Source organism: Vanessa tameamea, chromosome 22 (assembly GCF_037043105.1).
Source record: "Vanessa tameamea isolate UH-Manoa-2023 chromosome 22, ilVanTame1 primary haplotype, whole genome shotgun sequence".
In the NCBI taxonomy this organism is placed as follows: Eukaryota; Metazoa; Arthropoda; class Insecta; order Lepidoptera; family Nymphalidae; genus Vanessa; species Vanessa tameamea.
In genome coordinates, this window is record NC_087330.1 from 10,015,031 (window position 1) to 10,031,884 (window position 16,854).

The 16,854-nt window shown below is 32.1% G+C and overlaps 1 protein-coding gene across 1 annotated transcript; it reads right to left on the reverse strand.

Annotated features, from left to right (window-relative positions):
- Positions 1-1,212: 1,212 nt before the first annotated feature.
- LOC113401528 (cytochrome b5-like) lies at positions 1,213-7,765 on the reverse strand. The gene is made up of 4 exons (XM_026641462.2): positions 7,668-7,765; positions 6,401-6,520; positions 3,083-3,208; positions 1,213-1,357 (listed from the first exon to the last, which is right to left on the reverse strand). Exons 2-4 carry the CDS (start codon positions 6,518-6,520, stop codon positions 1,241-1,243), a joined length of 363 nt encoding a protein of 120 aa, XP_026497247.2. The 5' UTR covers positions 7,668-7,765; the 3' UTR covers positions 1,213-1,240.
- Between the last annotated feature and the right edge of the window lie 9,089 nt (positions 7,766-16,854).

Here is a 16,854-nt window from a genome sequence, read left to right on the forward strand (position 1 = left end):
AGCTTAGAATTACAACTTTTTCACGTATATTATATAGGTACATTGTTACATTTGTTGGAAGTACTAAATAAATAAATAAAAAACATGTTTAATTTTGAATATATTAAATTTCCTGTACAAAATAAAACTTATATATGTATAACATATTTATTGAACACTTATTATGCCAATTGAGTACCTACAATAAAATAAAAAAGGTACAATAAACAACATAATTATCATTAGCCATTATTTCTTTTGAATTATGCTTACCCGCATCATATGCATTTTATTTACAACTTAAAGGCTGAATACAAAACCAGTAATTTTTACGATATATCCATTAAATGTATCTCATAATTCTATCAATAAAAGTCGATAGATATAATAAGTATTATTATGAATTATAACAATACATATATTTGTATATGATGTGTTTAGTTCATTAAATAAGTCAGTACGGCCCGACTCTCTCGGATAGCTTATATCTATATTAAGGTATATTATATTGGTATCGTAATGTGTAGTAATCAATAACTGTAGATAATACGTTTTTCGTTTAATTATCTCAACATCAGCGGTGTTATTCTGTAAAAACAAACTCTAAACATAAACATAATCGTGAAATATCACATTTAAATACTCGACAAATGATAAGTTGGTTTTCAACATTTCACGAATAAGTTATGAAGTGATTTCACTTTTCACAGAATAGCACTGCTGATCGAGACTTTAGTGCAAATAGTTTCTTAAAATTACTCGCTTAACTTATGTATATTTTAATGTATTTTTGTTGTGTAGTTGTTTTTTAAAAATATAATTACAATCTGGTCATCTTTTTACTTCCTTAAAATACAAGTTCCTGCTACAATTACAAATTCACATTTTTATTATTTAGTAAATAGATTCGATGGATTTAACTTTGAGGTGGCTGTTTTTATAACAAAAATAGTATTTATTTTGTTTACCAACTAACAAATAATATCATTAAAATTAAATAAATATATCAACGTACGTTTAATTTAAAATAAATAAGAAAACGAATTACAACTAAAACATTAGCTGTTGCAGCGTCGTTATATTTAGCTGAATTGTTTAGCTGAATATTAATTATATATTAATTATAATATTAATAAACTGTTTATTTTATACCACTGGCAATGATCAACTGGCAGACGTCAGCAGAGAGTGCTTTTTCTCAGCAGCCGGACTAGATAATTTTACAGTTTGCTGCTGTTATGATACTTAATGCGGACGGTTGTCAGCCCAGCAGCCCACAGGTGATCTTATTCATACAACTCCTGTTACCACTATTCTCAGGCGCGGCCGCTACCACGCGCTTCTTCTTTTTGCCATTCGCATCGTATTTCTTTTCTTCCTGAAAATGTTTTCGACACAGATTAATTTCAATTCGTTATGATTTATTTTTGTATCTGTTTATTTTCTGGTTCATATAACGTTTAGCCTAGTCGAATGGCAGGAGAGGAAAGATAATTAAACAAATTAGACCTTGAATTAACATAAATAATCTGTGGATTCGTTTGTGGATTTCGAAAGATTGCGTTTGAATGTCGGTGAAGTTGTTACCGGAATTTTAGAGGTAAAATTGAGATGGATAAAAAAGTTAAGTTAAATAGTGTTGTACTATAATGAAGATATATTAATCAATATATTTGTAGTTGATAACTTAATAGCAGAGCAATTAGCAAATCTCATGCAATATGTAAATCTAAGCTATATTACTATCAATTACATAACTATTATATTATCAACAAACAGTTGATTAGCGATATGATTTTATTTCCTCTTTCTAAATAAAAATGGAAGGGGAACTTGATTAATTCAAAATTTTATTTATACAATACGAGTTGCTCCGCGCAGTTTCAGGCGTCAAACTTTACTTTTCCGTCTTCATGGGTTGTAACGAGATGTAATGTTTATAACCGTAATTAATTCATGGAAAAATACTTCAAATCAGACTGAAAGATCTTTCCATAAGCGAGTTCCAACAAACAAACAGCAGCTTTACATAATTAGTAATCAATAGTAGAATCATTAGTTAATCACATTCAATTATCATAAGCATGATTATTGAGACCGTAACCCGGACTCAGTCTCGCACTACTCGGTTGTCTAATTGTTTAAAGGAATAATTATATTATTGCATTTCACTTAAAAATGTATGCTTTGATCTATGACCTGATAAAAAGCTGGGAATTCACAATTTTTTAAATTATTTATTGACATTTAAAAATAAGTAAAAATATAACAAATCATGCTCTCACGCTGAACCAAGCACGGTTTATTTGTTTGGGGAAATGAAAGCTCTCGATGAAGTTACAACTTAAAGAGCCTTCACACGTGGAATGATTGTTTTACTTAATTTAGGTTTTTCAACAAAATCTATTTACGTCAATGTTTTCAAACGTCTCTACCTAGCCGTCTTAGTTCCTGATACAAGTAAATCGTAATTTAATAAAACAAACGCGCTTGTTTATGCGTTTTGGAAACGTTTTATTAATAAACGCGCTTTCAAGAAAACACAGTGAGTCTGATGGGGCAAGTAGTCAATAGCTCGCAGCACTTAACACGATTATCGAAATTACATCATTACTAGTTAAGCTTTCACAATAAGCAATAGGTAATGTTTTTGCGTTACGGGTTTCGTTAACATTATGGAGCTATTGTGGTGCTGATAGGCTCGATTTAATGGTAAGTTAACGTAATGTCTCCTAATAAACTTGTTTTTGGTTTTTATTATGAAACGATTATTATTTTATTTTATTTGGGTTAAATTAATGACTCATCAATAAAGAATACTGACAAGAAATTCGATGAAGTTTTTTATATTGTCCTAGATTTTTAACGCGTAGATTTTCTTCGTTTTCAGAATTACGAGGAAAAATGGCGAAAAATTGCGCCTGTCCTCTGCCCCTACGTGGGGTCTTAGGATCTGAAGAAGAAGGATTATGCTCGCTTCATTAGAAAAAAAGTTTAAACTATTCGGTATTATTGTGCTCTGTATTAGAATGATTGATTTTCTTTATTGACCTTCTTATACTTGGCTAAACATACTAAAACACGTTAGCAAGAACCGACTCACCTCAACGATTTCACCTATTTTATATTTCTTTAATACTGTGACGGCGTCGGAGCTGTGGTCCACGTCATCGAACGCTTTCGTACAGTCTTTGCCGGCCTCTTCTAAGATCACGTCGCCGCCGGGATGCTGGAAGATTAAGTTGCGTTTACAATTACATCTCGTATGTCATTCAATGTAAATAAAATTTAAATTTAAATAAAGTTTCATTCGCATACAAAAAAAGTCCAGGAGCATAATAATCCCAATGAAAACAGCGGTTGATTTTTGAACACTTAATAAGCATTTATAGGTCGATGTGAATGATACTGAATAGATATTTACATTTTTACATATATATGGTTATGGTCGGCGGAGCAATGACGGCTTAAGGAATGTAATTATTATTTCTAACAGTATAAATGTCTATGAGTGTGGGACCGTTTGCTATTAAGTGGCTCAATAGTCTGTATTGACAAGAAACACATTGAAATAACACGCATAAGGTACCATTGAAAAACAGTGTTGAGTTTTGGAACCCAACTTGTAAGCTGAATGGTACGCCTGTTTGGACACGAGTCATTGCTTGTTAAGTATCTTTTTTTTTCTTCTCGTTATTGTCGTTTTTGTTTAAATTAAGTAATGTATAAGATATGTATTTTTTTCAATCGTAAAATATTCGTTTCTTTTAAATATATTCATGGCATTTTTACGATGTCTTTGTCATTAAAAAAACTCTACCATAATCAGGGTTTCTAATTAGGGTACTCAAATTGGGTGACCACTTACTACAATAGCCAAAAATGAGGGCCAACCCCCTAACTGCTATTACCCAACTCTGAACAGACACAGTAACCGCCATTGGGCGTGTAGCTAATAGCCCTTTTACACGTAAGTGCATCAAACTTTGCCAGTAATGATTCCCATTCTTATTTAATTAATTCTATTGATTCAACCAAGCTGATGGATGAGTTTTTCTTAAATATATCACTATAAAGGGGAAAACGACGGAAAAAATATTAAAGGCCGAAGCCGCCTCGGAAAAAGCTGGAGAGAAAAAAACGTAATCAGTAATCTTATTTCAATCTATATCTTTATAAAACTTTAACTTTTTTTGTTTAAAGTTTTCGGTAAAATCTACATTCAGAACCTGCTGTAGCTAAAGTCAAATGTGCTCGGAAGAGCTTACTGCGACAAAGTATATTTGATTAGATTTTCATTTTTAGCCTTTTATATAAATCATCCTTACTAGCTGCCGTTCCATCTTTGTACAAGTAAGATTCATACACAGTTTTCTCCCGTTTGAAATTGAAATTTCCAAAATTATTTCATACAAGCCGTCTACGTCGCGCAGAGTGACTATATTTCGTTATGAGTCAGTGCTCATCATTTTTTCAACAGTATTTTACAATTTAATAACAATACCTTTAAAACCTGACATATTCTTGAATATTTATCGGTAAAGAAAGATGCTCATACCACATTCACTGCAGATAAAGTTAACTAAACGATAAATGTATTAGAAAATTATGTATTAGACATAACATTATGTTATATAAAAAATTCAAGCAATGCATTTAATTTATACTAAATACTAAAAGATAAGGAACTTCCAGGTTGCAGAGCTCTCGAAAGGTGCCGCGGAATATATTGGGAATCCCAAGTTAATTGTAAGCTTTGCCATGGCTTTGTACGTGTTTATTTCTTATGATCGAGTTGTAAATTTATTTTCGTTTTACTAAGCTTAATCAATAATCAATTCGAGAGTTAAAATATACCTTCAGGAAGGTGTATATAGATGTTCTTCTGCGTTTCGAACATATAAAAAGAGAGTTCAGTTCAGGTTACACTTGAGTGTCAAAAAAATGTTGAGTCATGCCCTTGTAACTCGTTATGCTCACGTTTTTAGCACATGTTTCTGACAGTATGTCCGTAATTTTAGTGATAATTGATTAGATTCCAAAATGATAAATATCATAATACATACCGAAGTTATTTATCTGTACGTTTCCGACAATTTTAATAATGAACAAGTAATAAAAAATACCTACCTAACATGAAATGGGTAAAAAATATTAATTATATCATACATTAGAAATTCCAACTCACAAATAAATATATTAATTGTTATGATCAATTTCATTTGCCAAAATAGTTATATTATTCAAAGTAGCCTAACTATAGCTATAAGTCTAAATGTCCCCAACTTTAAAAAAATATTTAGTTTTTTTTCTGTTAAGAAATTGTAGTACGTGCTCAAACCACGGAAAAGCACAAAAACTATGTTTCTTAAGCCTCTCCGGCCCATCTGACTGTGGCGTGAATCTGCATTCAAAGAACACGTTTTTGCGTACATAGTTGTACAATATTACATTTCCTGCGAAGTTGGTTACAGTTTGTGTTTGACTGTGAACTTTTATTTTAAATGATTAAGAGAAAAAAATCTATTATAACTTGTAAAATTGTGGAAATAAAAACGGGAGCATCAGTTTTTATTTTAATTCTATACTTAAAGATAAGAAACGAAAACTAAATACATCGCCTAGATAGACGTCTAAAATTAGTTCTTGCCTATGTTGATAGTTTTAAGTAGTCCCAGATATTCGTTTCGGTCTAGATGTTGTGATTTTGATTATAATGATTAGCTCTATGTTACAATACTCAATTCAATATATAATTGAATCGGCGTCGAGAGTCGAGACCCGACAGACACGACATTATCTTTAAGGCTATCCGATAGTGTGTGAACACAAAAATGTCTTGGCTTACGTATTATCGCTCTTGCTTTACTATATCAATAAATAATTAGATTTTTCCAGTTACGTTATACTTACGTTACTATCATTTAATTATCTGTTTAATCTTTTGATTATCTCTTTATTATTTTTATTAACGTTATATGTTTTCCTCAACCTAGTACAACTATCACTGTGGAGACGCGATGGTATGGTGGTTAGAATACGTGGATAGTAACTGAAAAATGTGTGTACGGCATTTATAAATTTGGAAGTTTTTTCTTTTCCTTTACTTTTACTTATTTCGGAGCAGCGTAGTCGCATAAGCTGGACTGGACAAGGCGAGGGGCTTCAGTAGTTATGAATTTACAAATGATTTTTACTTAATACTACACCTTGAAGAATGTGTCGAAAGCTCATAAGGCTCAGGAATAATTACCTTTAAAAGATTAATAAAGATCAAATATTTCGTTTTTTAAAAGATTGTGTGAAAAAGCGTTAAGCGTTTAGTCTTAAAGCGTTGGTCGTGAAATGTTTGCATGAATACGCGATCAACAAATCAGGAGACTAGCTTGCAAATAAATATTATTAGTAATATTAAATTTACCTCAGGGATGTAGGAAGTGACGTCGTATACGGAGTCCTTGTATATCAGCCAGACGGGTGCTCCGCCTCGTCCGTTGCGGCTCGCCACGTCCGCTATCGTGTATTTCTGGACTTCTGACATCTAATAACAATTAAAATACATAACAAATATTTGGAACATAATTTCATACACTTTTAAGAGTAAAAAAAAATTGTATAAATTCTGTCTCCAGTGTTTGCATTCAGCTTCGAATGTTTTTTTTTTAATATACTAGCAATGCCCATAATTAATCAAGGAATTACTATTATTCCTATATACCCTCCTTTTAAAGTTATCGCTTGTGTTTGGAGGCGGGACGACAATAGCCCAAGGGGTCAGGAACGATCTTGCGACTTTTTACATCGCTAGGCGGCACGTAAACCATTGCGCTATTGACGCTACAGTAGTTACAGGAGCGTAACAGAAAATAGCATTATATTGTCTCTTTACATCTTAATTTTTGTTAATTTATTATTTGAAGACGAAGCTCATATGTCGCATCAATAAGCCACTTGTCCCCGGTCAGCCAGCATTCTGTGGTGACTGGGTCGTTCAACCTTCAAACCGTAACACAGGAATACAACATATTGATGTGACGGACTACACTACGGACTATGGTCGAGTCCAAATGGATCTTGCAAAGCCTATCACGGACCACTACAACCTAGAAAAACATATTACAATACGAACCATTATCTGACTAAAGGTGTAACCGTTATAAACTCGTAGTTATACCGACACTTACTTCGAGGGAGATGATTATTATTCGTACGCAATAATGTCAACGTGTTTAATGCCATTTTAATTAATAAAAAGTATAAATCTTTTGCTTCGAATCGCCGCGCCATCAAAGTGATTTTCTTTAAAGGAAATAGAATTTTATTTAGTTTTTTAATTTATTATTATGAGTTTGAATTATGGTTTATTAAATAAATACTATTGTAAAGAAACAATAATAAATGTTTCTGTTGGTTTTTATTTTATATTAATATTAATCGAAATTATCGATTAAAATATATTTTTGACGTATACTTTGAATGTGTTTGGAAAAAGAATTTGCTTGATAGATTTTAATGAAACTCTCCAAATTTATATCAGAACGCCTTACCAAAATAAAACAATTTACGGAAGATAAACTCAAAATTTGTCTCTATATTAAAAGAAACCTTTTTTGCCAGATTTTACAAAAATGTAACCCTTATTTTTTTTTACTTAAACAAAAAAACTTATAATAATGTATATTCCTCACCTTCAAGTCCGTATTCTTCTATCACCGGCCACTCTAACACTGATAATGTATCGACGTGACGAGATAACGATTCCGTCACGTAGCAAACCATTCAAAAATGCAATACAATACGTATTATAAATACCGATAATCTGATTCATATTACAACTGAGATAAGTTAACGTTTTGATATTATTTTTATATATTTATATGGGTAGTATTCATTATATTCTACTTTATTGCACGCCTAATAAAACAAAATTAATTGTATAGAGTACAAAATTTAAAAAGCCGTACAATGGGTAGTCTGCTAGCTATAAGAGCAGCCGCAGTATAACAATTTATTACAAACATATATACATATTATTATGATAGATATATTTTTTTCGAAATTATTAATTAAGATTTTTGAAACGAAACGAAAGTTACGTTAAAATATATACATTACATATGAATATATATGGATGTTGTATATAAAATGAAAGTCTTGTTTTAATATTAAAATTCTATATTGAAACAGGTTATGATTAACAATGGGTATTTTTTTAATTGTAATTACTACATGTATAATCTTACTTCAAGTTTCTTCTAATTCATCAACTGTTTTCAAAATTCTGAAACAAATTATAAAATAAACACAATAAATCAAATTGTAATCGGAGTACAGCTCGCTTATATCGCTACACTGGCAAGAATATAGGAAAGCTGATTAAAGCGTTTTAAGAGAATGTAATGTTTTTATCAGTTAGAAATTTCTTTAAGGTTATGGGCGAAGAATTATACCGGAACTGAGACTACTTGTCCCCAGGCGAATTAAGGGCATACACAATGAAATTTATCTATACATACTTATAAAATACTTAACCGTTTTTCTTGAATACCATATACACAGATAAAACTACTGACCCTAGAAAGCATACAGCTGGAACACATGGTTATTTTTATAGTGAATTAGTAATAGAAATGGGAGGGGACTTTGTATGAATTTTACACGTACGAAGTCGAACGAACAGCTAGTTCTAAATACTAAACAACTTCCCAGGAGATACTGCGCAGCTGGAGGGCTTTACGTTAATGATGGTTCAGTTCTTAATAACAAGTGTGGCTTTACACAAACATACAGCGAGACATTTTTGTTAAATATATATATATTTTTTTAAATTAATTATAATGTAGATACATTTTAAGAACTATTATATTATGATTTATGACCAACTGCAGAGAGATTCACTGTAAAGGGTTACAAGTTTTTTGTTGTGTGGACGTTTTATCACTATTTAGTATTCCCTTGAAATTCTCTTTGAACACAGCGGACCACTCAGTACTTGGTTCCGGTTATTAATATAGAGCCTCTCGGGGAGAAACATGAGACTTTACGAAATAATTAACGTCACTATGATCTTTTACGGATAGCGGAGGCTCATTTGTGGAGGAAATCTCACGATAACTCACTTCGCACCTCACTTGTGAAATAAAACGGAGTTACGGTAAAACGCTTATTATGATGCGTGTAGGACGTACGCATTGATATTTGTTATAATTATTTATATTGTGATTCAAAGTCGCAAATCACTTCGTTACGACAGTTTCTTTTGACGATGACACCGTGGACGAAATCGGTCTGGAGGATGTTATTGTCAGATTATAACAGTGATCGAATGATAAGAATCCTTCGCACAGTTTTTCCCAAACACGTGGAAAGATGCTATGAAGTGGGACTTGTCCTTAGTTAAATTTTACTTACAATTTTTCCAACTTTAAAACGCTTCAAGACGTCTATGAATACGTACTCGCGCATTCTAGCGGCTCGCATAAATCTCGTCACATTTTTGCCCGCGTTATTCCTTAAGTCATGGTCGCCACCTGCGTGCTGCAAAAAAATTAATTACTTGTTATAATATATATTTATGATATATACATATTATATATATATATATAATATACATTAGGTATATGATCACCAAATATGTAGATTATAAATATTTTCATCACACTTGATTTGATTTGATCTAGGTACCACTGACTCAAAATCAAAATATACTTTATTCAAGTAGGCTTTTACAAGCACTTTTGAATCGTCATTTAACAAACTATATTAAGTGAAGCTACCACCGGTTCGGAATGCAGATAATATGTGAAAATGCAGATATGATATGCAGAAAGAACCGGCAAGAAACTCAGTAGTTACTCTTTTTCATCATAAAAACATATAAAGGGTCATGTTAGTTAAAAATTACTACACATGTATACAATACGTCCCGCCTGGAAGTCAACAAGTATTCGCTCCACGCTTTTTTATCATCTGTATAATCTTGTATTGAATAGTATGCCTTCTTTATCAATGTATTTTTACAAATTATTTGAATTTATGAAATGGCACAGGGGACATGATATCTTAGTTCCTAAGGTTGGTGGCGCATTTTCGATACAAGGCGTGGTTTTTCTAACAGCGTCAATGTCAAAAAAAAAGTGTGACTGAAGCGATGCTCAATATGATGGCATGCGGATATGCGCGGGGTAACACCCCTTTTAAATTAATTGAAGAAATATTTAAGAAACCTTATATTGCATAGAAAGAGAGCAGTTAGATTTGCGCTTCTCAGTGAGAGCGCCGAGTGCGTTTATTGCTTTTATATATTAATTATACGATCCTCTGACTTGCGAACTTCGTTTAAGTTCTTTCATCATATTTAAATAAAGTGCAGAATAGAATAGAAAATCTTTATTGCTCACAAGTTTTAATGAAATATTTTACAGAAGTTCAGTTTAAAATTAGGATGTAGTTAGGAGAGTACAGATGTGGTATTATTGCTTTAAGCAAATCAGACAACCTTTGGTGAGAGGATCTTTGATTATTAAACGAAGCATCCTCTTAATATTGACACAAAGTATAAAAAAATTCAGTAAAATATTTTTCATAATTATAATTTGTAACGGATTTGCAAATTGAAATTTACAGGCAAGCGCTTGCCAATAAATTACGAGCAGTTCATTTCTAAAACAACGAAAGAATCGCAGCGATACGTTTTAATTTTTTTTTATTACAGGTGCGCCTCAACGCAACCGCGGTGCCTATAATCAAACCTACCAATAAGTGAAGCTTATAACATATTGATTAAACTTTTCATGTATCGGAAATATGCTTTAATATTAAGTCGCTTACAAAATTCACAAATTCTGTGACATCGTAGACATTGTCGTCCAACACAATGTAGAGAGGACGTCCGTCTCGTCCACCATAATAGGCGAGCTCCGGCCACTTGAAATTCCTTTGTTCCTAATGAAAGTATAATATAAACAAGAGCTCATTAAAATAAAGTATCAAAAACATTTCTTCCTAAAATTGAGAACTAAGAATAAATCTAAACGAGCTGGAAGCGACGTAGATTTTATAATCTTTTTTTATTACTTCTCTTAGTTACATGGATTTGGCGCTCTTAGAACAAATAATGATATCGACGTAGAATCCCGTTATTAGTTCAACCAGTATGTGTTATTAGACCGGCTCATTTATCTTCCATTCCAACCTATTGCACGGTAGGTGTACTGACTTGAGAATGTTTTTTTTTTTATGTTATAGGTTGGCGGATGAGCAAATGGCCCACCTGATGGTAAGTGGTCAACGTCGCCCATATACAATGGCTCTGTAAGAAACCCTTCAAACCGGAACACAACAATACTGAGTACTGCTGTTTTGCAGTAGAATATCTGATGAGTCGGTGGTACCTACCCAGACGGGACACAAAGCCCTACCACCAAGGAAATGTAAGGGATTGCTATACAATGCAGATATATCAGAGCAAAGGTGACGATTATAATCACTGATTGCAAATTAATAAAATGGACGAGCTCGTTGTTTCATTTTTTTATTTCACAGGTATTCGGACATTCACATGTGAGACTTGATGGTGAGCGGTCACCATCGCTCATAGACTTTGGCGCTAGAATATTAACCATCCCATACGTCGATTGTGAGTTTTCGAAACTAAGATGTTATGTCCCCTGTGCTGTAGTTACACTGGCTCACTCACCCTTCAAACAAGAATATTAATTATTTATCCAGACGGGTTTGTACAAATCTCTTCCACAAAGAATTATTTAATATTGGAGATTTTTTTGTATGATTACTTTATTGTAGCTTATAGCTTTACTCGCCAGTTGAGACTTATATTTTAATTTATAATAAGGTTGTGCGGCCATCGAGAGTCAGCACTGCCTGTCAATAATAAAAAAAATAATTAAAGACGGTAGTTTAGTAATATATTTTATATTGGAATAATCAAGCATTTCGTCAGATAGCCGCGGACATGACATAATAATAAATATTTAAAAAGTCCAAGTATGATTATAATTATATATCGAACAAATAAAACAATACACGATAAAAACATTTCACTTTTTACACTGAACCATGCAAAGACAAAAATGTCCCTCGTAAGGATTTCGTTATGAAAACTAATCTGGCGTGTCAACAGCGTTGTTTATGGCGTCTGCATGTGTTTGACATGAAGCTATAAGACTAAGCTCTGCGTGAGATGAAGATGAGGAGACAACATTTATTAAAAGTGTTGTTGACCTTCACTACGATATGTATTATAAAACTGAATAGCGGCTATGTCTGTACATAAAAATATGAAAGGGGTTTGATTCAAAGAAAAAATAAAATAATTTAAAAAGAATTAATATTAATAAAAACAATTGAATTCAATTAAACAAAATTTTCGCAACTAAATCTTGTAAATGAATCAATATTAAAACACGACAAAAAAATATTTAAAAGGATACAAGAAAATTGAATTCGTCTTAGCTTTATTAACCGTTTCAACCTTTAGATATTATTGTGTTGAAAAACAGTTAGTTTAAAGTATAGTTTGTCCGTCTGGTTTGAAGTCACTTGACATTTTAAAAACTCTATCTGTTAGTAGCGCTGAGCGGGTATTAAACAAAAGTCTAACCGCAAGGCTTTATGTACGACTGAGTGGCCGAGCTATTTTTAAAGGTTTTTGTTTTATAAATTTTTGATAAAGTATTTTCAAGGAATATTCCTTGAAGTACTTATCTGTCTTATCGCTCAAAATCTCAACTCACAATCAACAATATTTCTGTGAAATTATTTTACTGATTCATAAATAACGAGAATTCCTCGCTGTCATCGTCATTATTCAATGATGCATTTTCGTTATTATTAAAATTAGAAATTAAAATATTTTTATTCAAATTAAAGTTCATAAAACACTAAATAGTAATAGTAAGTAGCGTTCAGTCATTCGAATGTCGCAGCTGTCACTTCCACAGTAAATAATGATGCCTATATAAAAACGACATAATATTTTACTCTACTTTTTATAAACTTGTTTATTTCGTCGTAAACAAGCAAGTAGTAACTCTCGTTAAAAAGTTTAATCAAAATTGGGCCAACCTACATAGCTATAATAATATTATTAACAAAGACTTACACTTTCACTTGAATCGTTGTAACTAAAGTAGTAGTAATGTTTTCGATATGAAAAATAAAACACGCAGACTGTCTATCTGTTCAGACCGACTAAGGAATCCAGAACTGCACGTAACGGTAACAACCCCTCTAAAAAAACTGATAGTCCGAGTCAGTGAATAATTCGCCGTCGTAGAGTCCTATTAAAACTCTTGCAAATGATTTTGATGCTGCCTGCCCAAATCAAATTAAATTCCTCTATTTCATTACACATTAAAAACTATCAACGGTTCGGTAAAAACAAAAATACCCTGAGCAGAAAAGAACAGTTGAAAGAAACTCAGCATTTTTTTTTGTCAGTATGTCATTATTTACGTAATGCAATAAATATATCAAAAAATTGCCACGAGACGATCGTTACATTTTCAATGTCTGCTATCAATCATTACCTCACTAATTGTATAATAACCTTTTATACACTAGTATTTCTTTAAATATTATTATATTTGGTTACAGAATCATTTTGAACGCTTTCTGGGACCGTGTTGTAAAATCTCATATTGTGTCTTGTATATTGCCAAATAAAAGAGTACTGACTCTATGGTGTCACGCAGTTACACCAAGACAACGTAAATCCAACTGATAGAAAAGATATAATATAGGCTTCAACCTCTATGGCGGTTGCTAACAAAGACGGATAACTATAGTCAAGTCAGTACTATTCACACAATAGTTTATAAAGATGATTACCACAGACTCCGTCGGCATACCGTCAAATATTATATGTACTAAGCAGAGACAATGAGATTTAGACACAATTTTTATGAATATGATATGCCCATCAGTGTTCAAATAAGTATCTTTATAAATCGTTAAGACTCGTTACACTATCAGCCGATCCTCATATTCTTAAAAGCCACTTTATATTATAATCGCCATAAACTACAATTATGCACAACGAATAAAAATTAAGCATTCTTCTTAGAACCCTATCGCTGTAAATAGATACGAAATCGACTCTGTGACTGTAATGAAACTAAAGGTAGGTTGGTATGACAAGGTTGTAAGCAATTCTAGCTAGCTTGAATGATTGACGTCTTAGGAAAGTTAGATGCGACATAAAATTCCTATTAAATATAATTTAACAACATCTCTAATTGATTACCAGCGTCGGAACTTTATTTGTTTCCGTTTAAATAAAACTTTTATATTATATTTGGGTAAGTAATCAACGCCTCGGTATATTTACTAAGGTTTATTAACTTGTGTATGGTTTTTTTATTATATATATAGATGGACCGGAAAATGGGCCGCCTGATGTAAAGTGATCACCACCGCCCGTAGACACTGACGCTGTAAGAAATATTAACCATTTCTAACTTTGCCAGTGCGTAACAAAGTTGTTATGTCCCTTGTACCTGTTAGGAATAGATCAAATCTTGGAATTTAATTTTAAAACTCTACTGATTGAAACACTGATGATACAATCAAGATCACTAAATGAAATACCAAAACAGCCCAAATAGGTTGTTTTGAAAAAAGAATATCACTTTTTTCTTTATTAAAATACAGATAACATATTATGGACACATATAAGTTATATTATTAGTGTAATATTTATCTTGAAATAATTTCATAAACAAATTTGAAGGCGGAGTCATTCAAGAATATGTCTAATTATGATGGATGGTATGTGACATCAAAAACTGACAATTTGTACAGTGAAGAGAATTTACAATAATTAGCCTATATCACTAATATTAATATTATAACGTAAGTAACTCTCTTGAGCCTCTGTACAGTGAATATTTCATAATAATTCGTCTTTACTAATATTATAAATGCAAAAGTAACTCTGTCTGTTAACTCTTTACAATTTAATCGCTGAATCGATTAGATTAAATTAGGTATGACGATAGTTAAACATAGGCCACTTTTTTAATTTACTCCTCGATGCGTTTAAAGGTGGGGCGGTCTGTGTGCTATAGGTAAAGGTTTGTAAATTACGCGCTGGTAAAGCCGCAGATTCAGCTAGAAATATCCTTACATATAATTTTTTAACAGTATACGAGATAAATGATCTCGTATACTGTAAAAAAAATGTACATCAATGAAAAAATATGCTTAAAAAGGAAATATAAACGTAAATAATCTCCAATTGATTCTGTCATTATTATGTTCTCTATCAAAATATACTATATTCTAATACGTTCTTACAATCACGTTGCTTACTCTACGGTAGAACCTTGTGAAGGCTCGTCATTTAGATAAATATATATATGTATATTCCTGTAATTCAGTGAGTAAAAATAAAACCAAAGAATATTTTTAAGCATAAATTTAACAATAATAATAAATTATTGAACTACCAAACATTCAGAATGCTGTACACTAACAAGAAAATAAGTGCTTACTTTTATATACCACTTAAACTATGTACATATACATTATTTAAATGAAATGATTATGGATTGTCTCTATAATTAAAGTGAATCAACTACACCTCGGCTGAGCCGTCCGTCGGTCAACGGTCATTTTCTTTACGATGTCATTTAGCGCTGACTAGTTTACGAGCTCCTGTTAATAGTACCCGTTACAATTGCTGTTTACGACGCGCGCTATAAAACAGACGGACGTTCATTTTACACGCTGTATGGGAAATTAACGAAATTTAATAAAATATTAACTACTAAGCATTTTCAGCAACGTTACGCCATTTCTCGTTTCATAGAAACTAATTTTAATAAATGTATTGTATAATTTTCTGTTATATACATTTTAATATCTATATGATATAAAATTAACGTAGCAAGGAGTCGAGATGGGCTAATGGCTAAATGATGTTTGATGTTTAAAATTCATCTCCAGCTTCTTGGTTAAAGACATCGAGGAACAATGGTTAAGATAACTATAATTCTGTATTTATAAATAATATAATACGTATTTTTCCGTTTTTAAAACTATTATTACAAATTATATTTTAGTTATTGAGAATCGGAACAAATTAAAACTGTGTCTGAAATGGTTTCAGAAATTACTTCTTACTGTATCGCTTATTACTGTATTAATTTAAAGCAAGACACGTCACAGTAATGGCACTAATCCGTCGCAAAACATCTGCCTAAGGCGTGGACGACTGCCGCCTTCGTATTGGTTTATTTAGCCACCAAGTAGAGACAAATATAATAAATAGAACATCATTTCTACTTAAGTCATCTATGAAGTCAAAATAAATAAATTTCATACAAAAGATTTTCATGACTGCGCCTTATTAAGTAAACTAGTTTCACATAACTGATTCAAAAAACCGCGTACCAAATAAAGCTAGCGGTTTTTTAACGTATATTATTTTGACATATACGTAATATCAGTCATACCCAAATAGGGAATAGCCCTCTCTAGCGATGTTCAAAAGAGACGCCACTAGGGTCCTAACTCATTAACATCACACTCAATTTCAGCGATCAGTCATTAGACACTCTTCAGATCTTCAGAAATACAAAAGTTTAAACATGTAAAATATTTTTCCAGTGCTTTTTTTCGACTTGAAAATTAACTTTTGATGGGTGTTAAGTGACACATGACCTTTAAGTGGCTTCTTATTGGCCATAAACGAAATTTTTGTGATGTCATACGTGACGTCATCTGGTTTTGTTGTCAAAATGGGCGGAGCCTGGGGTGACATGCGCCTGAAAGCTCCGCCCCTCGCCCTCACATCCACCAAAGAGTATATAAGGCTTCGACGGGGTAAAGGGTATCAGTAGTCTTCCGATT